The sequence below is a fragment of the Egretta garzetta genome, unplaced genomic scaffold, assembly GCF_000687185.1.
Source record: "Egretta garzetta isolate BGI_Z169 unplaced genomic scaffold, ASM68718v1 scaffold339, whole genome shotgun sequence".
Taxonomy (NCBI): domain Eukaryota; kingdom Metazoa; phylum Chordata; class Aves; order Pelecaniformes; family Ardeidae; genus Egretta; species Egretta garzetta.
Window position 1 is genome coordinate 127,926 of NW_009260800.1, and position 24,635 is coordinate 152,560.

The 24,635-nt window shown below is 38.3% G+C and overlaps 1 protein-coding gene across 1 annotated transcript in view; it reads left to right on the forward strand.

Moving 5' to 3' along the window:
• The window catches only part of EPRS1 (glutamyl-prolyl-tRNA synthetase 1), a 44,076-nt gene that overhangs the window by 17,053 nt on the left and 2,388 nt on the right, over positions 1-24,635 (forward strand). The window contains exons 9-27 of the mRNA XM_035902205.1: positions 1,075-1,211; positions 1,953-2,160; positions 2,596-2,708; positions 3,303-3,420; positions 3,529-3,900; positions 4,827-5,054; positions 5,745-5,993; positions 6,817-7,047; positions 7,359-7,624; positions 14,126-14,177; positions 15,076-15,287; positions 15,398-15,468; positions 16,249-16,328; positions 16,659-16,760; positions 17,404-17,559; positions 17,671-17,868; positions 18,230-18,403; positions 21,832-21,992; positions 22,983-23,061. Of these exons, the coding sequence (XP_035758098.1) occupies positions 1,075-1,211; positions 1,953-2,160; positions 2,596-2,708; positions 3,303-3,420; positions 3,529-3,900; positions 4,827-5,054; positions 5,745-5,993; positions 6,817-7,047; positions 7,359-7,624; positions 14,126-14,177; positions 15,076-15,287; positions 15,398-15,468; positions 16,249-16,328; positions 16,659-16,760; positions 17,404-17,559; positions 17,671-17,868; positions 18,230-18,403; positions 21,832-21,992; positions 22,983-23,061 (3,207 nt within the window). The remainder of the gene's footprint in view (positions 1-1,074; positions 1,212-1,952; positions 2,161-2,595; positions 2,709-3,302; positions 3,421-3,528; positions 3,901-4,826; positions 5,055-5,744; positions 5,994-6,816; positions 7,048-7,358; positions 7,625-14,125; positions 14,178-15,075; positions 15,288-15,397; positions 15,469-16,248; positions 16,329-16,658; positions 16,761-17,403; positions 17,560-17,670; positions 17,869-18,229; positions 18,404-21,831; positions 21,993-22,982; positions 23,062-24,635) is intronic.

Sequence of the window (24,635 nt, forward strand, 5' to 3'; positions counted from 1 at the left end):
AAGTTTGGATAGCAAATAGTTATTATCAAAAGTTAAGAACTTGGTAATTTGATACTCTAAGTATCCAGTAAACAGAGTAGTATCACTTAAGAAGGGGGATGTGTTACTGATACAATTTTTTTGGCACTACAATTAGGGAAGATGCTTTCCTTGGGGTGTGGCATCTCAAATTGTACTTAAGCTTCAGTGAAAGCATCCCTTAGATATCACACTTACACTGAGAAACAAGCGAATATTGTTGAGGTTTTGCTTCATTTATTTGTTTTTAATTTGTTGCTCTGAGTGTTCCTGTAGCTATTCCTTGTAACTGAGAGGTGGGCATCTAGTTTGCCCTTTTCCCCATGGCAGATAAACAAGGAAACAGGTTTTGAGCAGATGCAAGTGAGAATTATGGCTCTTTAAGAGTCAAAAAGTCTGAAGTTCGGTCAGCTGCAAGTCAGCATATTAAAACACTGGTATTAAAAATGCTGCCTCTATAATGGAGTTGAGTACTGACCAGAAGCAACAAATTTCAAACTCCTCATCAGCTGAAAAAGTCTGAACTCCTAGCTGTCTGCCTTTTTTTTAAAAAAATTAATTATCTCCATTGTTGAGTTGCTTTAAGGCTGAGTATTTTTAATAAGTGGTGTATTTCCAGTTTCTGTCTTTAAAAACCAATGCAGCTGAGATAAGCTCCATATTTTTTTCCATATTAACTATATAAAAAAGCAAAAATAAGAGTTATGAAATTATTTTTGAAGGGAATTTGCATAGCAAAAAGGAAACTTGAGAAAAACTTACTTAGTTTTTACCTGTAAGATCTTAAAGATCTATGGACCTTAAGGAAATGGGGTATGCTGTCAGTTGTGTTGGAGCTAGCATTTGATAGGAGATGGAATTTTTTGAACGTACCGTTAGAGGAATGCACATAACACTTGTGAACCAGAAACCTGAGAGAGTTTGCTTTACATTACTGTCTGTCTTCTATCTTCATCTGTCTTCTATCATAAATAAAGCAGTGTATTGGCACTGCATTGAATTTAGTCAGCTTATATAAATAAGTCTCTCCTTTAAAATAAAAATCATTATTCACAGAATGCTGATGTTGGGTTGAAACCTGTGTGGTATGGCTCCAGAGTCCTGATCGAGGGTGCAGATGCAGAGACCCTGACAGAAGGAGAGGTGGTTACGTTCATAAATTGGGGCAATATTATCATCACTAAATTAAACAGGTAACAAATACTGGGAGATACAATGATTATCTGCTTTTCAGCTTTTTGTTGATTTTTGTAATAGGTAGCTTGAAACAGTAAAATATTATTGGTTGTCCATATATGTCCATTCTATGAGTCTATGTATAAATATCTACTTTGAAATATGTCAGAAAACAGCATAGAGCATATTTTACTGTAGATTCAGGTTTGAAATCGCCAGTCAGTCCTGATACTCCGTGTCCCTCTTATCCAGTGTTCTCCATGTATCTGTGGTTGTATTTCCACTGTGAAATAGCTTTTTCAGACAAAAAAACCCAGACACTTGGTATCTTAACAACTTTTCACCCTGCAACGTACCTGCTTTTGCATCTTAAAAAACTATACCTATCACAATTTCAGTTGCCAAACTGTTAATGTGGGGGAAGGAGACCATTAATGTCATCATAGTATCTTTGAAATGGTTATGTTGAGACAGTGGCAGAATGGGGTGAGCTGAAATAGAGAACATGAATAAGTAGGTGGGTTTTTTTCCCATGTTCTTTACTGTCTTTTTACATTTAAGAAATCAAAATTAAAGGCGAACTTTAACAGTTTATCATTCACTCTTTAATTTCCTGCATCTCCCACACTTCAAAAATGAACTCTGTACACATGTTTTTCAGTGTATCTGTTGATGGGTTGTAGTATAAAATGAGAACAAATCCCTTAGGCTTTACTCTTATAATTTCTGTTTTCCTGATAATTTCTGTTTTCCTGTAGAAATTCGAGTGGAAAAATTTTATCCATTGATGCCAAGTTGAACCTAGAGAATAAGGACTTCAAAAAAACAACTAAGATCACTTGGTTAGCAGAAACTCCACGTGCACCACTCATCCCAACTGTCTGTGTTAATTATGAGCATCTGATTACTAAGCCAGTTCTAGGTAAAGATGAAGATTTCAAGCAATATATCAACCGAAATAGCAAGGTAAGTTAACTTTTTGTCCTCTTTTTTCCAGAAAGCTTAATGTTTGTGGGTGGTTTTTTGCCATCACTATTTTTAGTTACTTTTTTTTTTAATCTTAAGATTTCATTTGTCAAACAAGTAAATCATGTGCTGGTGTATCTAGTTTCTGTGTTTTCCATTTAACCTATCGTAATTACAAAATTAAAATTTGACTCGTTTTTTTCTCAGGTGTTACCTGGCTTTTACACTTCTGTGACCAATAGTTTGAGCTTTTTGTCTTGAAACTTTGTTATGATAGGGCATCTTATTGTGAGTACTTGTTCCACTGCCCCTGGAACTAACATTTCAACACTTCCAAAATCAGAAAATCACCACTATCCTTCAACAGCCCCACTGTATTTCTTACTATTTCTTGTGCTCTGTTAGATTTGGACTGATTTCTTTTAACACTTACAGCAAGAAGAACTGATGTTAGGTGATCCTTGCCTTAGGGAGTTAAAAAAAGGGGACATCATACAACTTCAGAGGAGAGGATTCTTTATTTGTGATCAACCCTATGAGCCAGTGAGGTAAGCTACCTGAGAATGGCCTAAGCAGACTTCACAGCATTTGCTTTAGCTTCCTGTGTTTTAATGTTTTCATGCATGCATTGGCAAGAGTAATGTTACCTGCAAAAATTTTTGCTTTTACCATGACCTTTCTGTGGAGTATTTCTGAGGATGGAATGGCTTTTAGCTTTTACATTCCTACCTCTTCAAACTGTCTAAGCCAAGCATATGGCACTTTTGGTTCACCCCAACTAACTTGGACTTAGTAAAGAGATCGTGGTTTCCTTGTGATTCTAAGTACATAAATTAAGGGACAATGTTACATAATAAAACAGGCATTTGCCCAATTAGAGTGTGCACATGCTGTTTAATTTGTAACCATTCTTTAGCAAGCTACCAAATTACTAAATTACACTCTATTTCAGCATTATAGCAAAAGAAAACTTGTATGTAACAGGAATCAGTGCAGATCCCCAATTATTATGTGAACCTGGGTAACTACACTGGTGTACAAAGATAAACTTGCAGCTGTGCCAGAGTATCTTGTAGGAAGAGTAGAGTATTTGTTTCAATACTGTTCCTTTACTGTTGTGTTTTCTATAAATCCTTTTATAGTCCTTACAGCTGTAAAGATGCCCCATGCATTTTGATTTACATCCCTGATGGACACACTAAGGAAATGCCAACATCTGGGTCAAAAGAGAAGACCAAAGCTGAAACAGCAAAGAAGGAGGTAAACTTGTGTTTTGGAAAAGTGCCATGAAAGGTATTACTGTACATCTATTACTATACAAGATTATCATGATGAATACTTGCCTTTTTTTTTTTTTTTTTTTTTAAGGCTAGTTCAGCTGTAAAAGGAAAATCTGCTCCACTTGTTGGTGATAACTCTACTCCAACCTGTACTGTATCTGAAGGTCATCTGGTCATTTACAATAGGGTGTCTGCACAGGGCGATATAGTTCGTGACTTGAAAGCGAAGAAGGCAGCAAAGGAAGATATTGATAAAGCTGTGAAACAGTTGCTGGCCTTGAAAGCAGAATACAAAGAGAAGACAGGCCAGGAGTATAAGCCTGGAAATCCTCCAGTATCTGTAACTGAACAGTCTTCAAAGATTGAGACTTCTGGTACCCTGGACAGTAAAGCTCTGTATGATAAAGTAGCAGAGCAAGGAGAAGTGGTCCGAAAACTGAAAGCTGGGAAAGCACCTAAGGTGGCTAATTGATTTTGTTGTTGTTGTTGTTGTTTGGGTTTGCATAGCCCATTGTCCTCTGTCTGTGGAGGTGAATGGGTGCTTATGGTTCCCTGTTTTCATAGTGATCATCATTTGGATTGGGCTCTGTTCTGTCAAGACTTGTGTTTTCTAATACTTATCTTTTAGCTAGACATGTATGACAAAGTTTCTGTTAATATGCATAAAGAAGCAAGTAATTTCCTATATTTCTTAGACCGCTTTTCTGAAATGCGGACAGGATGCACCCCACAGCATGAGTTGATTAGGTATCCAAATCTGGTCCTTGGCATTGAAATGTCCTGCAGTGTTTGTTTGTGTATTTATTTATTTAACTAAATACGGTGTAATTATGTGACTTCATGGGATTGTCTTGTTCCTATTTAGACCTTAAAAACAAAACAAGACAAAAATGAAACACAGAAAGCAAAAAAGAAAGTAAAGATCCAAATACTAGAGGTATTTTTGAAACCTCCTCCTGTCTGGAGCTGAGCATAGGAAACATAGCTACTGGTAGCTGTTTTCTTTCTGTTCTTTCTAATGCAGAGCAAGAAAAGATGGGAAATACCACACTTTGTCTGGTGGTTAAATGCTGTTCATAATAGTGTCCCATAATAGTGTCCTGTTGGCTCCATAAAATGTAAATTAATGGGAAGATTTAAACTAATTTATTGTTACAATTTATTTAGGACTATTAGGGTTGTATATCCCTTAACAGGAGCTACTTTGTTAAAGTAGGAAAGTAGTAGAGAAAAATTCTCTGAACAGCTCTACTGAGTAGTTAAGAAAATGGAATAGGTGTGCATAAACAGCAGGTCTTTTCATAAAAGTATTCAAGGTGCACTTCAGAGTCTTACGTCTCTCTGTCTTTATTCCTCCCTCTTTCTGCCCCTTCCTTTCTCTTTCAGGATGAGATAGGTGCTGCTGTGGAAGTCCTTTTGTCCCTAAAGGCAGAATATAAACAACAGACAGGCCAGGAGTACAAACCCGGAAGCCCACCTGTGGTCTTTGTCCCTCCTCAATCTTCTGTTTCTACTCTTCCATCCCCATGTCCAGTAGACAGCAAATCTCTGTACAACAAAGTTGCTGAACAAGGCGAAGTGGTCCGCAAACTTAAATCGGAGAAAGCTTTGAAGGTGTAATAGCAGTGAATACTTCCAAGTGGAACAGTATTTTCAGTTTAGACTAAAACCTAATTACAGGTTTTGTGAAACTTGAGGAACCAAAATATAAGCAGTACTTTCAAATTCCATGAAGTGCTTTACCAAATTCTCTTAAGCTGTATGGCTGACTTCATGAGTTCTCTGATGGTGCACGGAGAACCTGGAAATTAAATAAACAAGTTCTTTTGTTAGTGATACAAAGTAAGTGAAGCAGAATATAGGCAGTAACTTGAAAAAAAGGACTGTAACTTGAAAGCTAGAATAGCAATAATAAATTTGGTAGTAATTTTATAGTGCCTAGGGAACTATTCTTTATTCAGAGTCTGAGTATTTGCTGCCATTCTTCAGTGTACAAAGTCATGGACTGCTGTAACTGCAAGGAACGAAGCTGCCTAAATGGGAAGCTTTCATGGAACAGAAATCAGCCCTTACATATACTGCCTGATTAGGTCCTTTGATATGCAACTTGTAGGTATTCTGGCTAAAAAGTTTTACCACAGAACTCAATAATGACAACTTACAATCACAAGTTAGCTCTAAAAATTTTCTGTAACAGCTATGTTAGTGCCATTCTAGTAAAGGTTATGTTACCTTAGCTATTGTGTTGCATCTCTGTTGTTTCTATCTTTATCTGCAACTGCTGTTTTTCCTTTCTCGCTTCAGGAACAAATAGATGAGGCTGTGAAAATTCTTTTAAATCTAAAAGCAGAATATAAACAAAAAACAGGTCAAGAGTACAAGCCTGGAAATCCACCTTCAGCTCCTCCTTGTATACCTTCTACTACCCTTCCATCTTCTGTATGCTGCAGTAACTTGGCACCCTGTAGCTTAGTGGATGGCAAAGCACTTTATGATAATGTAGCTGAACAAGGGGAAGTGGTACGCAGACTCAAAGCAGAGAAGGCTTCCAAGGTATAATAGTAAATAGAGAGTAAGCAATTGTAATTCTTACCACATTTTGCCACTGGGGGGAAATCTTTCACCAAGCAATGATCAAACTTTACTAAACTCCCTTATGTCTGGGTCATAGCTTAGATGTCAAATTTGCATCGTCTGATAATGCCACACAAGGCTACTCTGATGCTGGGTACTTTCTTGACTCTGAGATGCAAATTCTAAATTTGACTGGTGTAGAAAGTCAAACTTAACCTCTCATATCTATATGAATAGGCACAAGCATGGCAGATGTCAACCCTGCAAAAGCGCTTAATGTATTTTGCTTTTTCTTGCTGTATCTGGGACAAATGAAGGTAAAACTATCTAGTGTGCTGCAACAACAGCAAGACTTTTCAAAACTTGACAGATTCAGTAATAGTTGTGGAAAAGAACATGAGACAAACCTATGTTTTCAGAAGCTGTCTTTTTTTTTTCCACCTATATTTCTACCTTGCAGGATTGGTTTTGGTGTTGGATTGTTTGGTGGGTTTGGTTTTTTTGGTTTCTTTTTTTGAAAAGCCATTTTCTAAAACAGTTTGTTGTATTTTTCAGTGTAGATTCTGCTATTAACAGGTTGTAGCTGCCCATATGGGCTAGGGGAACATTCTGGTACAATGTGACAGCTTTCAAACATACACCTGTTGCTTGGGGGAGAGCTATTACTTGAGTCCTTCCCTAATTATGAAGCACTGTTTATTGCTAGATGGAAACTTTATTTTCTTAGTCTGAAAATCAATACTTTTTGTCAATTTTCTCTTTAATTCTCACCAGTGCATCTTGCTATTTGTCCTCCATATAGGATGAAATAGATGAAGCAGTAAAACTCCTTCTTTCTCTAAAAGCTGACTACAAGGAAAAGACCGGGCAGGACTACAAGCCAGGGCATCCACCAGTACCTCAAGGTGCTTTGCCCCAAGCATCAAACACAGTACCCAGTGGTCCAGACACACCCGAAGCTAAAGCCCTGTTTAGCAAAGTAGCTCTTCAAGGAGATGAAGTTAGGAAATTGAAGTCAGAAAAAGCAGAAAAGGTAAAAATATTCTGTAATATAAAAATGTAATTATTTTAAATTCAGTGTGACTATGGGAATTAGAAATGTACATTTAGAATAGGCAGCATTTGAATTCTGAGATTGGAAATGTACTTTTAAAATTACTTTCACCAGATATGGTCCTTCAAATGTTAACATATTTAAGTTAAGTATTGGCTTCTGCAGATTTTTCCCCCAACACTGTGTGGATGTCCACAATGCCATATGTAGATCCGTTTTATTTTTTTGATAGAGCCATTTTATTCCTGTGATTTCTGTATAAATTTATCCTTATTTTTTTGTTCTTCAAGGAGAAGATAGATGCAGCTGTTAAAGAACTTCTTCAGTTGAAGGCCCAGTATAAGTCTGTTGCAGGGGTTGACTATAAACCAGTTTCTGCTAGTGGCACTGATGACAAAGACAAGAAGAAGAAAGACAAAGAGAACAAGTGTGAAAAGCAGTGTAAGCAACAGAAACAAAATGATGGCCCAAAAAAAGAACCTTTGCAAGGACAGAGTGGTAATGAACTCTGCTCAAATGGATCAGGAGAGGGTCAAGGCCCAAAGAAACAAACCAGGTAAAGATGCGATTTTTAATCTATTTGCTAGAAACCTCAACTGTTTATCTCTATGCAGAGTTAAGAGTTTTACAGGTTTCTCATTTCACTCAAACGTATGGACATTTGCAAAACAAATGTGTTCGTTTTCACATTTAGGATCAAGCTAAAAGCAAGTTACGAAAGTTTATTTAGTGTCAGTTGTACCTCAGCATCCTACTGAGGAAAATTGTACCTAACCTGCAGAAAGCATAAAGCAGTGTGCACACTCTGTTACTGTGAGTACTGTTACGGTCATTGAGAACTTGCTATGCTGCTTCATTTGCTTCTGCAAATGTGCTGCTGTATCTTGCTCAGTCACCTCAGCCTAAGAGGGTGTTTCAGAAGTGAGTCCCGTTCTCTGACTCAGTTCTTTCTGGGGTGCCACGTTGCCATAAGTTTTAATTTTCAAGGCCCAGGATAGCGTTCCAGGTCGTGGCATGGGGCACAGTATATGTTTCCAGCCACCCGGTGATTGCTTCCACCATTGTAAGCACATAGGGCTTTCCTTGGCAGATTTGTGGGAGTGTGATCCCATCAATCTACCAGGCCTCCCTATATTTATATTTCAAGAATCGTCCACCATAACACAGAAGCTTTGACTGCTTGACCTGTTTGATTGCAGTGCATGTTTCACATTCATGGATAACCTGTGCAGTAGTGTCCATGATCAAGTCCACCCCTCGATCATGAGCCCATCTATATGTTGCATCTCTTCCTTGATGGCCTGAGGTGTCATGGGCCCACCGAGCTAGGAATAATTCACCCTTATGTTGCCAGTCCGGATCCACCTGAGCCACTTCGATCTTAGCAGCCTGATCTACCTGTGGGTTGTTTCGGTATTCTTCACCCAACTCTTGGGTATGTGAGCATCTACATGGCATACTTTTACAACCAGCTTCTCTACCTGGGCAGCAATATCTTGCCACAATGCAGCGGCCCAGATGGGTTTGCCTCTGCACTGACAGTTACTCTGCTTCTGTTGCTGCAGCCACTCCCGCAGGGCATTTGCCACCATCCATGAGTCAGTATAGAGATAAAGTACTGGCCATTTTTCTTGTTAGAGATATCTAAAGCCAGCTGGATGGCTTTCATCTCTGCAAACTGACTTGATTCACCTTCAGCAGTTTCTGCGACTTGTCGTATAGGACTCCATACAGCAGCCTTCCATCTCCAAGGCTTTTCCATAAGACAACAGGACCCATCAGTGAATGGGGCATATTGGTTCTCATTTTCTGGCAGTTTATTATACAGTGGGGCCTCTTCAGCATGTGTCACTTCCTCTTCTGGCGATATTCCAAAGTCTTTGCCTTCTGGCCAGTCCATGATCACTTCCAAGATTCCTGAGTGACTGGGGTTTCCTATTTGAGCCCATTGTGTGATTAGTGAAACCCACTTGCTCCACGTAGCATCAGTTGCATGATGTGTAGAGGGGATCCTCCCTTTGAATATCTAACCCAGCACCAGCAGTCAGGGTGCCAGGAGAAGCTGTGCTTCAGTACCAACCACTTCTGAAGCCCCTTGAATCCCTTCATATGCTGCCAATATCTCATTTTCAGTTCAAGTATAGCAGGCCTCAGATCCTCTGTATCCCTGACTCCAAAACGCTAGGGGTCAACTTTGAGTCTCCCGTGGTGCTTTCTGCCAGAGGCTCCAGGTAGGGCAATTTTCCCTACCTGTGGTGTAGAGCATTTTTTTTACATCTTGCCCTGCCTGAACTGGCCCAAGGGCTACTGCATGAACTATCTCCTGTTTAATTTGTTCAAAGGCTTGTTGTTGCTCAGGACCCCGTTTGAAATCTTTCTTCTTCTGGGTCACTTGATAGGGCTTATGATCAGACTGTAATTTGGAATATGCATTCTCCAAAATCCCACAGTGCCTAAGAAAACTTGTGTTTCATTTTTGCTAGTTGGTGGGGCATAGCTGTTATTTTGTTGATCACGTCCATTGGGATCTGATGACATCCATCTTGCCATTTTATTCTTAAAACTGGATCTCCTGTGCAGGTCCCTTGACCTTACTTTGTTTTATGGCAAAAACGGCTTTCAGAAGGATTTGGACTATTTTCTTCCCTTTCTCAAAAACTTCTTCTGCTGTGTTGCCCCATACAATGATGTCATCAGTGTATCACAGGTGTTCTGGAGCTTCACCTTGTTCCAGTGCTGTCTGGATCAGTCCATGGCAAATGGTAGGGCTATGTTTCCACCTCTGGGGCAGTCAGTTCCAGGTGTACTGGATGCCCCTCCAAGTGAAAGCAAACTGTGGCCTGCACTCTGCTCCCAAAGGGACTGAGAAGAACGCACTAGTGATATCGATTGTGGTGTACCACTTGGCTGCCTTTGACTCCAGTTTGTGTTGAGGTTCTAGCATGTCTGGCGCGGCAGCACTCAGCGGCAGCGTCACTTCATTCAGGTCCCAATAGTCTGCTGTTAGTCTCCACTCTCCATGAGACTTTTGCACTGGCCTGTTGGGCCTATAGAACTGTTCAAGGGCAAGCGAGTCTTGCTGATCACATCCTGGCTCTCCAGTCAATGGATCAGCTTATAGATGGGAATCAGGGAGTCTTGGTGCGATATTGCAACCAGTGCACCATTGTGGTGGCTGATCAGCACCTGTTGTTCTTTGACCTTCAGCAACCCCACAACAGAAGGGTCCTCTGAGAGACTGGGCAAGGTAGACAGCTGCTTGATTTCCTCCATCTCCAACACAGCTATACCAAAAGCCCACTGGTACCCTTTTGGGTCCTTAAAATACCCTCTTCTGAGGTAGTCTATGCCAAGGATGCATGGAGCCTTTGGGCCAGTCACAATGGGGTACTGTTGCCACACATTCCCAGTTAGACTCACTTCGGCTTCCAATACAGTCAGCTCTTGAGATCCCCCTGTCACTCCAGAAATACAGATGGATCCTGCCTCTGTATAGCTTGATGGCATTAGAGTACACTGCACTGGTGTCCACTAGAGCCTCATATTCCTATGGGTCTGATGTGCCAGGCCAGTGAATCCACGCAGTCCAGTAAACCCATTTGCCCCTTTCCTCCACCTGGCTGGAGGCAAGGCCCCTCTAGTCCTGGTCATAGAATTCATTACTCACTTCTTGTAAATGCAAGTCAGAAGTCTCTTCATTAAGATCAGCCCTCCTACTCTGTCTGGGGAACTGCCCACTGAAAACTAGAGCAGCAATTTTCCTGGAAGAACCCCCTTTTGTGATGTTTTTTTCCTTGCAACTCACATACTTGTGCCTCTAGGATTGAGGTAGATTTTCCATGTCTTCTCCATGGTCACACAGGTAGAACCACAGGGTGACCTATGGTGTGTACCCTCTATATCCTCTCTTGAGTTTGTTCATAATAGCTGAGATACTGGTCTGTATGGGTGGGGAGTAGGACATATCCTCTTCAAGTTGCTGGACCTTCCAAGACAGTTTCTCCACAGCCAAGACGAGAGAGGAAGAGAGATTCTATTTGTATTGCTAGAGCTGGCTAGCCAATTCATCCACAGTTGGTTCCTCTCCATCTTTCCAGGTCAGTATTGCCAACGAGTTGGCATACGGCGATGGTACGCTCAATGCAAACTTCTACCACATGGGTCATGTGCACCGGACTTCATCTGGATCTTTGGATAACTGCTTGTTGTCCAGGTCACTGTAAATCACCTCCAGCACAGCTAATTCCCTCGAGTACTGGATACCTCTCTCATGGTGATCCACTTGCCTGGGTGGCGCACATCATCTTCCTTGAAGGGATAATTTTCCTTCATGCCTGACGGGAGTCACCTCCAGAGGCTGAGGACTTGTGCTCCTTTTCCAATTGCTTTGTCAATGCTGCCTTCCCTAGAAAGGGATCCCAGCTGCTTGGCTTCTTTACCCTCTAATTCCAGGCTACTGGCCCCATTATCCCAGCATTGGAACAGCCAGGTGACAACGTGCTCGCCTGGATGACAGCTGAAATCTTTTAACATACCTTGCAGTTCACTCAGGGATAGGGATTAAGTGGTTACCATCTCATTTATGAGTTCTGCCTCTTCCTCTTCTCATGATGGCCCTGCTTTTCCATTATCCCTTACTAAACAAGCTGACTTTCACTTCCAAGATTTCTAATTGTATATAGGGATGACTGATACTGGCATGGATTGGTTTTCTGGTTAAGCTGCAGTGCCTGTCACCAGGGTTGGAGTAGCTGGAGTGCCTGTCATTTTGTTGTCAGATCCAGAGACCTTCTCTTCCCCTTCAGGGTTCTGAATAGGGTTGAGCAGGGCTCAGTAGGCATGGGCCAGGCCCCAGCACATTGCAGTGATTTGTGTCTCTCTGGAGTTGCCAGGGTGACAGCATACTTTTTCCAAATAGTTAGCTAGGTTTTCAGGACTCTGCACTTGTTCAGGTTTGAAGTTTCAAAACACTGGAGGTGCCCACTGTCCTATATTATGCCCATACTATTCCACACACCCTGCCACTCATAACTATCCAGCCTCAGGGTAGATCTCTGGGTAGTGTTCTTAAATAGTTGTTTAACTTTAAACAAGACCTGAAACACATTCAGGAGTAGGAGCAATAGGAAGATGCCAGTTTGAACATCCCAAGGATATTAAAAATTCTCAAGAGCTATTGTAACTAGCCTGGAGGAGAAGGGGAAGGTGTCTCCCCCATAAATTGGCTCTCCAAGGAGAAAAGGTACAAAGTGCAATTATTAATAGTTTCTGAGAGATGGTTCCTGAAGTACAGAGATGACGGCAATGCTGAATACAAGTACCAGATTCGTCTCACAACCAGCCATTTTATCATATCATAAGCCAGTGTTACAAAGTACAGCAAAACGATAACCTTAATCAAGCCCCCAGAGGTGATAAACAGCACAACAGGGAACATATACTGCAAGTAAGGTGTTTCGTAACACAGCTCTAAGAACAAGCACACAACAGCTTTGTGAGCAAATTAATCAGTATTGTGACCAGCAACTATCAAACTAATATAATGAATGTTTTTAACAAATTTTTTCTAACTTGCTCTGGTCAGATTTGTTGTTATCTGAACCCATTGAGCCCCATGTTAGGCATCAAAAAAGACTGTTGTGGTTTAACCCCAGCTGGTGACTGAGCTGCTCACTTGCTCCCCCCCGGTAGGATGGGGTAAGGAATTGGAAAAGTAAAAGTGAGAAAACTCATGGGTTGAGATAAGAACAGTCTGAAAAAAAAAATGTAGTAGTAGTAATAATAACAAAAGAATATACAAAGCAAGTGATGCACGATACCGTTGCACACCACCCATCGACTGATGCCCAGCCAGTCCCCAAGTGGCGGCCCCCCATCCAGCTTTCCCCTAGTTTATATACTGAGCATGACGTCATATGGTCTGGAATACCCCTTTAGCCAGTTTGGGTCAGCTGTCCTTGGCTGTGCCCCTTCCTAGCTTGTTGTGCATCTCTCGCCTTCTCAGTCAGTAGATCATGAGAAGCTGAAAAGTCCTCGATTTAGTGTAAGCACTATTCAGCAACAACTAAAACATCAGTGTGTTGTCAACATTATTCTCATAATAAATCCAAAATGCAGCACTATGCCAGCTAGTAGCAAGAAAATTAGCTCTATCCCAGCTGAAACCAGGACATGTGAGTACCTCAGGAGGTATGTAGCCCAACCCAGAGCAAGGTACTGCTGCTGCTGTTGATGGTGGAACTCTCCAGTGATGATTGCTGTGGATCCCCTCTCCTGCTCCTACCCTGAAAGTTTAGAAGTCTTTCCACAGCGTGTGTTATGCAGCACTATTTATTTCCTGTTTCAGATACATAAACTATGTTAGACACAGAGATGTGGTTATTTTATATAGAAATTATGCCATTATGCCATATGAAATTTTCACCATTAAAACTTCTCTGTAGAGATATAAAAACTTTACTTATGTCTACTGTCATTTGAGTCTGGTTTGTTTAGCCTTCTTTAGGATTCTTGTAGTTCTACTGGTTATCTTTGTTTTGGTGGTAGGGTCAGTGTTCTGTCTTGAACAGTGTGACTGACATTCACATGAATGGTCAATTGGAGTTGCATACATTTCCTGAAATTCTAGCCACTGGTTAGGTAATAAATTTTTAAAATGAAGAGTAAGGCAGCTTATACACAGGTCTGGTTAGTCTTAGGTTCTTATTGGAGGTGCTTGTTTTTTTTAATGTGTCATGATGAGGTTCTTTGATGCAATCATGGTGAGAATTAGAAGGGTTCAAACAGGAGAAACGAAATGGAGCTGTTCTTATGAAATAGTCGTGTTAGCGAAGGTAAGGAAATGCTAGCAATTCCTGCTAGCCAATACATACTGAACTCTCAGAAACAAATTTGGGAAAAGTTAGCTTTATGAAGTAAAGTTAAAATATTCTGTCCATGCTCCTCTTTTTGTGCCACCCTCCCTCACCCCCACAAGAAAAAAAAAGAAAAAAGGTTAGGATAAATTTCACTGGTAAATGCTGTACAGCACAAACCTGGTTCTTTTCTAATACCATAGGCTGGGTCTAGAAGCTAAAAAAGAAGAAAATCTTGCAGACTGGTTCTCTCAGGTAAGTGCATATCAGTTTGAATTAAAGAATTCTTTCATCCTCATATAAATCAAAATCTGTTTTGGATTTATATCTTATCTTGCATTTCTGGGGGGTTTGTGTTGGGCTTTTTTTTTTTTTTTTTTAAAATACAAAATAAAGTACTTACTCTTTCTATTTCTTACATTGCTATCATGGTCTTAAATAGAAGTGCCTGGATTGGAGGCTGAATAAATTTAGGAAGCTGTATGAAGGATGAGGGTCAACGATTTCACCCTCCCTCCCTATATATATATATATACAAAAAAATTTTCTTAATTTATGTATGTATTCCTCTTTCATTAAGAGTGCAAAACTTGAGTGAAGTGATAGGAATTTCACAGGCTTGGGAGTTTTATTTTACCTCAATATGATATATGACAAAAGTTAGTACCTGTTGTTACAGAATGAGTTTGCTGGCTCATGAGGTTCAAAACAACCAGAGTAGAGGTGATTAGTTTAGGTTAGCCTAGTTATGAAAGATTATAAATAGATATCAGTGGTCTACATTGCTTCTCACTAGTATAATTTTTGCATATAGCCTAAGAAATAAAAATCTTTTCTGACATGAGGTAGAGACATTTATTACAAAAGTGCAGTTTGTTGGTACCTGGAAATCAGCTGTCTCTTACTTGGATTCATGAAATTCAGTTTTAGTTAAGTATTTACACTATTCAGATCTATTAAACTTAATGTTCCTGCTTAATGTTCTCTAATTATAGGTAACAAAAGCGATCTCAAAGCCTATCTTTGCTAACTTTTTGAGCACAAAGACTTTTAAATAGGAGACTTTTCTTGAATTGCATGCTACATACTTGAATTACTGAATGTTCTTTGTGTATGAAATTGAAACTTCAGTATCTAAATAATCTTTTGAAAGGTGATCACAAAATCAGAGATGATTGAATACTATGATGTGAGTGGCTGTTATGTTCTTCGTCCTTGGGCTTACGCTATTTGGGAAGCTATCAAGAACTTCTTTGATGCAGAGATTAAGAAGCTTGGAGTGGAAAACTGTTACTTCCCCATGTTTGTGTCCCAGGCTGCCCTAGAGAAAGAGAAGACTCATATTGCTGATTTTGCTCCTGAGGTACACTTCAAAACACTATTTTAATCTAAATACAGGAAAACCCAACTACTTAGTCTGCAGCTGAGTATGAAAGTAAGGGTTTTTTCAAACTTGTTTTGTTTGATTTCCCCCCCCCCTGGGTCACAAGATCCGGGAAAACAGATCTGGCTGAACCAATTGCTGTACGTCCCACAAGTGAAACAGGTAGATATCTTTTTATGCAGTTTGGCTGCTGTAAAGAAAACAGTTACAGGTATAGTGTAGCTGATAGACAAGCATCCATTTTCAAAAGTGCAAACCCATTTTTTTAGAGTGTTTGCTATAACTCCTTATCAAAATTTCCTAAATTTGCTGCTGCTTATAATAAATGTCACACCACCATATGTTCCCTTAAAAGGACTTTTCTAGGAAACGTACAGTCTAGGATTAGTATCCTGAAGATTGACTTGCTTAGACTGAAAAGCACATTTGATTGTTTTATATTGTTTATAAGAAAATTGCTTAATCTCATAATTCACTTCAATTTTGCATGTACTTTGACTATAGCTGTGAAACTAGCTTTTACTAAAATTTCCTCCGAGTAATTTAATCATCTTAAGACCTATGGTTGCATGAGTTTTTAACTGAATCAGGTATGGTATAGCATCCTGAAATCTCGAGGTCAGTTTTTATTTGTGAACCTAGATATACTTACACACTCTTAAGCCAGTGACTCAAATATAACGTCATTAGATATTAAGCTTTCAATTGTACTTTGACCAGCAGCAAGCAAGCTATTTTGCAAAGACACAGGACGAAGTAAAAGTACTCCTTTCAGTGAAAACATGATGTGTTAAGACAAAAAAAAATGGGTTTTAAAGAGAATTAAACATAAAAGCATATTTCTCACAGCAGAGAACATTAAACTTACGTGTAGCAAAAAGAAAGGTTTGGGCATAAACTGGCTGTATTGTGCAAACACCCAAAGCTGCTTTCTTTTTACAGTCATGTATCCTGCCTATGCAAAGTGGGTGCAGTCACACAGAGATCTTCCTATCAAGCTTAATCAGTGGTGCAACGTTGTGGTATGTCTGTACAGGATTTCTGAGTAACTGTTGTATCACAAGTGCAGTGTAGGACAATTATTCTACGTGGACATGGCATGATGATACTGACCACAGCATATATTTCATGGCAAAAGTGTGAATGTGGTTTATGTGATTTTTCTCACTGTTTTTAATAAAACATACTTTATCAATGTGTATTTTTGATTATATGCTTTAAGTAGCAATCTGTGAATAGTTGACTTTTTACCTTTTTTTCAGATTTTTTAAATGTTTATAAAAATTATTTTTAACAATAATTTGACACATCAGTGTTAATCATGGTGTTCAATTTTATTTCCCCCCCTCCAGCGCTGGGAGTTCAAACATCCCCAACCTTTCCTTCGCACTCGTGAGTTCCTTTGGCAAGAGGGTCACACAGCATTTGCAACATATGAAGAAGCAGCAGAGGAGGTAAAGAGCAAATGCACTGGTGCTTTTGCTTTCAGAAAGATACCTTACTCCATAGCAACACAAATGTTTTTTACTAGGGCCTGGTAGGAATCTGTCTCCTTTTCTTTGGGAGTCCTCATGAAAAATGCCAAGTATACTAGAACCCATTTTTTTTCTCAGATGTAACCCATGTCTGAGGCTTTAGTCTCTTCAAACAATAGGGAGTTTGAAGAGCGTGATATACAAAGAATGCTTTCCGTAAAAACTATTTTCCTTGAAAATCTAAATAATGCATTTGCATGTTAACTGCTGGAGATTTTAACACTTCCTTAGCCCAAAATACTGATGTTTCATTGAGTATCATGGCATATCTTTATTTACTTAGCAGATGTTCAAACTTCTGGGTGCAAACTTGAAGTCAGTATAGCCATTGCACTGGCATTTCTGCAGTGACTCCTTGTTTTCTGTCCTGGCTTATAGTTGTTGCTATTTGATTCATAGAAAATAACAGCCAAAGTTTAAAGCAATTGAAGTCTTTGGTTTTAGTCACAGTCTTGAGAAAGTGTTAAATTTTTAAGATTTTAGACTCAGGCATATAAAAATACTTCATGATCTAGCAAATGCAAAATACTGAGTAATTCTTAAGACAGTATATTCATCATAGGTAATGCAGATACTTGATCTGTATGCTCAAGTGTATGAAGATCTCCTAGCAATACCTGTTGTGAAAGGAAGGAAGACAGAGAAGGAAAAATTCGCTGGTGGTGATTATACAACCACTGTAGAGGCATTTATATCTGCCAGTGGAAGAGCTATCCAGGTATTTATCTACTAGAAGAATATTTTTTTCAGTAAATACAGTAAGATGAAAGCCTTAAATGATAGACTTAACTTTCCATTGAGTAGAATTTTTTGTGTGCAACTATTTCAGGGAGCAACATCACATCATCTAGGACAGAATTTCTCAAAGATGTTTGAAATTGTATTTGAAGATCCCAAGAAACCAGGAGAAAAACAGTTCGCTTATCAGAATTCCTGGGGCATTACAACTCGAACTATTGGTGTAATGACAATGATTCATGGAGATAACATGGGATTGGTGCTCCCACCTCGAGTAGCCTGCGTTCAGGTGTGTAAAAATGCCTTAAACTACCATTTTGTTTCCTTTCCTGTCTTGGAATTCATGACCATTTCATATCGGGCACCTGGGATACTTAACTTAGGATAGAAGGTGTTTGATTACAGAGCATGCTGTATAAAGTTAATACAAATCATTAGGATACTTGTGGTGGACAAGCTGCCTTTAATAGTCCATCTATTTAAAATAATTTTATCTGTATCATTTGGATGAGAAGGGAAACGTATCCTTTACTTCTGAGAACTTGAAAGAAATTACTTGGATATAGGGCCACAATATTGTTTTTAAGTTTTTATGATAACTAGGAACTAATTTTCTTGTTACATAAAGTACATGTCATGTTATATTGCAGGTTGTAATTATACCCTGTGGTATTACAAATTCCCTTTCTGAAGAGGACAAAGAGGCTTTACTGAAGAAATGTAACGAGTATCGTAATAGGCTGCTTAGTGTTAATATCCGTGTACGGGCTGATTTAAGAGACAACTATTCACCTGGTTGGAAGTTCAACCACTGGGAACTTAAGGTACGTTTCTTCCCAGGAGGTGTTTTGAAGCTTTTATGTTGGATATGTGTGAGGCATGTTATGCGTGCCTTGTATTCTGAAAGCAAAAATTTTCTCTAAATGAAGAAATGCTGCCTGATAATCAGTGACCTTCATTAGTAAATGAGGAAAGCATATTTTCTGATACTTGCTCTGTTTGCTAGGATTTCTGTGTCACTAGTGATTCTTGAACTTCCAAGCCTCCACTTTATGTACCTAGAAAATTAAATTAATAGTACAAATTACTTGCATGTTTAACAAATTGTACTATTATTTAAGTTTCTCCAGATTCACAACAGTGGAACAGAGAAGATAAACCTGTACAGCATCAACAAAGAAAGGAGCAGTATTTTTTGTTTCAAAATTACCATGTTCCCTTCATATAGTAGTTAAGAGGAACAGTTCTGCTTCATCAAATATAAGAGGCTTCTGTAAAAGAAAAATAGTGAACATAATGAGACAATGGTAATTAGAAGTGGAATAATGTATTGAGTGATGTTATGGGATCATATTTTTGTTCTGAACTTGAAATTACTTTTCAATATGTTAATCTTCAGTGTAAGACTGAAAGGGAACAGGCTGCCCAGGGAAGTGGTGGAGTCACCATCCCTGGAGGCATTTAAAAGATAGGTAGATGAGGTGCTCAGGGACATGGTTTAATGGTGGGATGGCAATTAAGTTAACGGTTGGACTTGATGATCTTAAAGGTCCTTTCCAACCTAAATGATTCTATGATAGAAGCTCCCTGAACTATTGAAAGTTCCTATTGTGTGCAAGTTCTCTTCCCTTTGTGTTACTTTATATATATATATTTTTTTTTTTTTTAAATGGAGCTCTAATGTCAAGATTCCATGTTGGGAGACTTATTTTAAAATAAAATTAGGTTTATCAAGGAGGCACAGCACAGGGCAACCTTGATTTTTTTTTTTTTTTTTTTTTTTATCTATTTGGGCTATGTAAGATGGTAGTTACTTAGATGCTTTTCAGTACAGAGTAGTTGCCGTAGTTGTTGGTTTATTTGAACTGTGACAATATATCTCTTCTGTCAGTCCATACACTCAAGTGAATATAGGAAAGTATGCTTTGCGAAGCTCGGAAAATGCAAAGCAACAGATGTTATGTACTGCACAATTATACGTATCCTGGAAACGGATCTTTGCACAGCGCAGACAGTCTTGGAAAAACAAAATCTGACACACAAATGATCAAGTTAAGGGTAACGGAACTAAATACTTATGACTAAGTATAATGCTGTTTTTCAGATACTGTTCTGAGTTTGTGTAGTTAAATGTTGATTCTTCTATTAAAGGCCCCTGTTAGACAGATTTTTAAAAATCATCTTTGTATATATATTTTTCTGTATGGTTTTAGTACAGTATAGTAGAAATAGAATAAGTATTCTCACTTAAAAATAATGTAGGAAAATGCCTTTTAAAAAAAGCCCATGTTATTGTAACTTAAGTTGTAAATAAATTGCTAAAAGTAAATAGGGAAAATTTCAAGATAACTTGCTGGCTTTCCGTGTGAAAACAGCACATCTTTGCCTGGCTGATTTGTTGCCTGTTCTGAAGATGGTTCAAAATGAGATTGCTCCCATCCCTGGAGGCATTTAAAAGATAGGTAGATGAGGTGCTCAGGGACATGGTTTAATGGTGGGATGGCAATTAAGTTAACGGTTGGACTTGATGATCTTAAAGGTCCTTTCCAACCTAAATGATTCTATGATAGAAGCTCCCTGAACTATTGAAAGTTCCTATTGTGTGCAAGTTCTCTTCCCTTTGTGTTACTTTATATATATATATTTTTTTTTTTTTTAAATGGAGCTCTAATGTCAAGATTCCATGTTGGGAGACTTATTTTAAAATAAAATTAGGTTTATCAAGGAGGCACAGCACAGGGCAACCTTGATTTTTTTTTTTTTTTTTTTTTTAATAAAATCTACTGATGTGTCCAGCATAATACATAAACTGCATCTTCAGGCTAATTGCAGGTGAAGTGCACTCATTTTATGGAGTACTGATAAGAAATTTCATAGGGTAAAAAATACAAGGGTACTGGAGTAAGAAGTGCAGGAAAGAATTGGAAAGTATTTTGCCTTATGTATTCTTCAGCTTAGCAGATATCTGATGTGACCTCCAAAAAGAGCCAAGTCATTTGTGCTTGTTTTATAACGTCTGGTATTACTAGTTCCATTGCTTTTTCTTAGGGAGTCTTCCTATGTGGCCATTAGGCATCCTTTCACTGCAAAGTGGTATTACAATAAGAAATACTAGATACTTTCCAATGAGTTTTAATTATGGAGACAGCTTTTTTTGTATGCCATAAACTACAACATTTGTTCAGTTTAAATTGTTAGTAACAGTTTTGAATAGATTTTTATGTAGCTTTGCAGTAGGAGTAGATACTTTATCTTTCAGACAGATTTTACTATATTATTCATTTTTTAAGCATAAATAAGGGTGGGGGAGGTATAGGGTATCATTTGGAAGCTGTGAAGTTGAAGAGATTCCAGAGTACATAGATACATAGAAAGCTTGGGTAAATGTCTTCCATTATCCTGTTCACCTGTTGAACACTGTAGAATGTTTTTAGCTTTTCGCTTTTTAGCTTACCAATTATATTTCCCTTAAGGAAAAAAAAACCCAAACAAACAACAACAAACCCAACACCAAAATGCATTTGCACTTACTCTCTTCATTTCCCATGAAGGAATGTGTACAGCTTGGGACACATTAGCAGAATATAGGGAAAATCAATTAGGCTCAGTAGACTCTTAACTGAGTAGTAAAATGGAAACTTTTTGTCTGATGGCATATGGGAGACCAGAAATTACATAGTTCTTATGATCAAAGCTTATGAAGCATAAAAGCTTTACATAAATAAAGTAACTGTTTGTAGTGAAATATTCTATGCAATTAATGTTAATATTAGGGCTATATTTAACAACTTTTGCTATTTGCTGTTCATACAGTTGCAAGTGTTTTGTGAAAGCAGGATTGAAAGGTATTATTGGATGAACTATAACATTAAAATTAGTATAGAAGTCTTAACCATTCAGACTTCAAAAATCTGATTTGCACTATCTGGGATAACTGCCTTACAGTAGTTTCAGTTGTGCTTTAACTGTCTTAGTATTACTTGCATGTTGGCACAGATGCAGTCTCCAAGCTAGTGGAGCAAGGTTGGAGCAAGGTATAATACAAAAGTGAAGAGAGCATAGATGGGAAAGACAGAAATGCATAAAAGCAGTGGAATATATGCTCATTTTTTTCAAAGAAATATAAGTGTGTAAAGTGGTTCTATATTAAGACTGGGCTTTAGAACAACCAAAAAAGAGAGAGAGAGAGAAAGAAATTGAACTCATCTGAGAATGACTTATTCATTATAACTCCTAACTCTTTTTAATGAAGGGTGTTCCAGTCAGGGTTGAAGTGGGACCACGAGACATGAAGAGCCAACAGTTCGTAGCTGTTAGAAGAGACACAGGACAGAAGCTGACCTTTTCTGAACATGAGGCAGAAGGTCGACTGAAGCAGATTTTGGAGGAGATCCATACTAACCTTTACAACAGGTAAATTGAGAGGTACAGTAAATGGCTGTGCTAGTCACAGATGCACTTGACCTGTCAGAAGAATTTCTCACCTTATTGGTTCACCTGTTCAGAAAGACAGGTTAGGCCCATCTTCCTGTGACATTTCTTTTTTCCACCTCTGAAATTTGTTCACGTACAGTGATAGAAGTTTCCTATTGTGCTCATGTTAAAGGTTGTGAACTTATTTTTAAAAATACTCTGTGAATTTATGTAAAGTATTAATAAACAAATACACCATAAATAGTTCATGGGATAATAATGCACAGGATTTGTTCCTGAAAGATGCTTTTGGTAGGGAATTTTGAAAGACACAAAGTTGTCCAAGAAACTTCAGTAGTTGAAGTTCTATGTTCAGAAGTGTATTTTAAGACCCTAGTCCTATTGACTTTCATAATATTGTTTTCTTATAAGCAGTCAAATGCTTTTGGAACTGTTACTTGCACTTACTGCATATGACAAATCCCTTGCATGTCTGTCATTGCAAACTGTTGTTTGTAAGGACCCCAAGAAAGAATATGGTGCTGATCCAGCACCGCAGCAGATGAGTTTTCCTACTTTCTTCTGTGGTAATCAAAGTTGCTTACAAGAAGAATATTTTTACCTAGTCAAAAAGCATTTTGGTATTTAGTTTTAGAACATAATTAAAAAAGACAAACCTACATCTGTACTACTTACCTGTTTCTATCTACAGCTGGTCACTGTTGAACTAACATGCACAGCAGTGCATGTTGAAGTGGTGCATCAAAGCGTGCAGCAACCTGAAGAACAGCCTATTGGCAATTAATTAGAATTTTATCTCTTGAGGGCAGAAGAGGTAGAAAGACATAACCTGATTAGGAAGATTCAAATGAATATATAGCTTCTCTTCATGTAACTTTGTTTTGACTGACTCTGAAAACTTAGTTCATTTGGCCAGTGAGGTCATGTGCATAAATCTTCCCTGACTGAATTTTTTTTCCCTTTTCTTAGAGCTTCTGAGGACCTAAAAAGTCATATGGTGGTGGCCAATACTATGGAGGACTTTCAAAAAGAGCTTGATTCAGGAAAGGTAAGGAAATATACTTCATTCTGTCCTGGTAAGTACCTTCATACACTTCCTGTCACTTACAAATAAACAGGGACTAGAAATTTCAAAGCTTATGTATAAATACTGTTGTGGTTTTTATGGAAATCTCCCTGCACAAGCAGATGAAGCCTCTCCTGTAGAGCTGCACAAAAATGAATTAGCTTTCCCAAAATTAGTGATGTACATTGCTTTCTTCTGTTGCTAAAATACTGCCTTTACTAAATATGGCATTTCAGGCTAGTACCATTCAAAATTTAGTCCTATGCTAGGGGTGACAGGGTATCTTGAAGTGACTTAGAAGGCTGCAGTTTGGTAACCTGCATTTAAAGTCTGACATTTTTATCAGAAAGTGCTTTTCGGAGAGATTAATGTAAAAAATTTATTCAGATTAAGATAAACTTACTGTCATTGTTCTAATGCAGACAGTGAAAAACACTTGTCAAATCTCACAGTAGGGTCCAAGTAAGAGTTTAAAGTACATGCTATTTACGTCAAAGAAGTTTTGCCTTTATGACCTGCACAGAAGCCACTGGGTTCATTGAGAATTACTGCAAGTCAGAAACCTCCTTGGGTTGATAGTAAGAACAACCCCTAATGTGGATGATTGAGCTCTATTGATCGAGATCTGTGAAAAATGTAAAGTTCTGGCAAAGTATTTGAAGTTTAACTGGGAGATTAAGTCTTCAGTAGATAATTGAGCTGCTGCTTCTTTTTCAGAGATCCACTGACAGAAGTTCTTAACCCTGAAATTCTGTCATAAACCTCAGCTTGTGAAATTGTTCATATATTTAGATTAATGTGTTCAAGTAGTAGGATCTCCAGTCATTAAGGCTGTGTATTTTATAAAGAGAGATCGGGGTGTGTGTGTGTGTGTGTGTGTACGTACCAATTAGATCTACTCTGAAAATGTCAAAATTTCTTTTGGAAAATGCACAAGTGCCAAGAATTCGTAGTACTTTTGTTAATTTCAAAAACAGTTTTAAGTCATTCTTGGTTAGGTTTGACCTTCCATCACACTCTTTTCTTGCATTTCTATTGCACTTAAATTCAATTTATGACAAGATTTAAAGGAATAATTAAGAACCTCAGAGGAGGGACTGATTTAGCTTATCAAGTTGAGGATACAGTTTTTAGACATTCTGTGCATAGGTACTAGAATTGTAGTACTGCCTTATTTTCCTCTACACAATTAAATACAAGTGTGAAATAGTCTGCTTCCAAACAGCTTTAGGCTCTTGCTACTGACTGCAAGTAACATTTCCTTGGTGCAAGTGTGTCTAAAGCGTCCAGCATTTAAAAAACCAAAAATCTTTTGTCTTTGGTTAACAAAATAATTGTCCTTTGCATAGATGTTCAACTAGTAGTACTGCTCTCATGTACTGTGATTTCAAGATGTGCCATCATGTATCTTTCACTTCTGAGTTAAATGAGCATGCTGAAACTATGCTTGACTGTCTTCAAAACAGAGAAACAGTCAAGGAAGACATAAGCTCTTAAAAAGTTTTAAGAGATGCAGTAAACTTGTATGTAAAAATAAACTGAAATGGAGAGAAAAG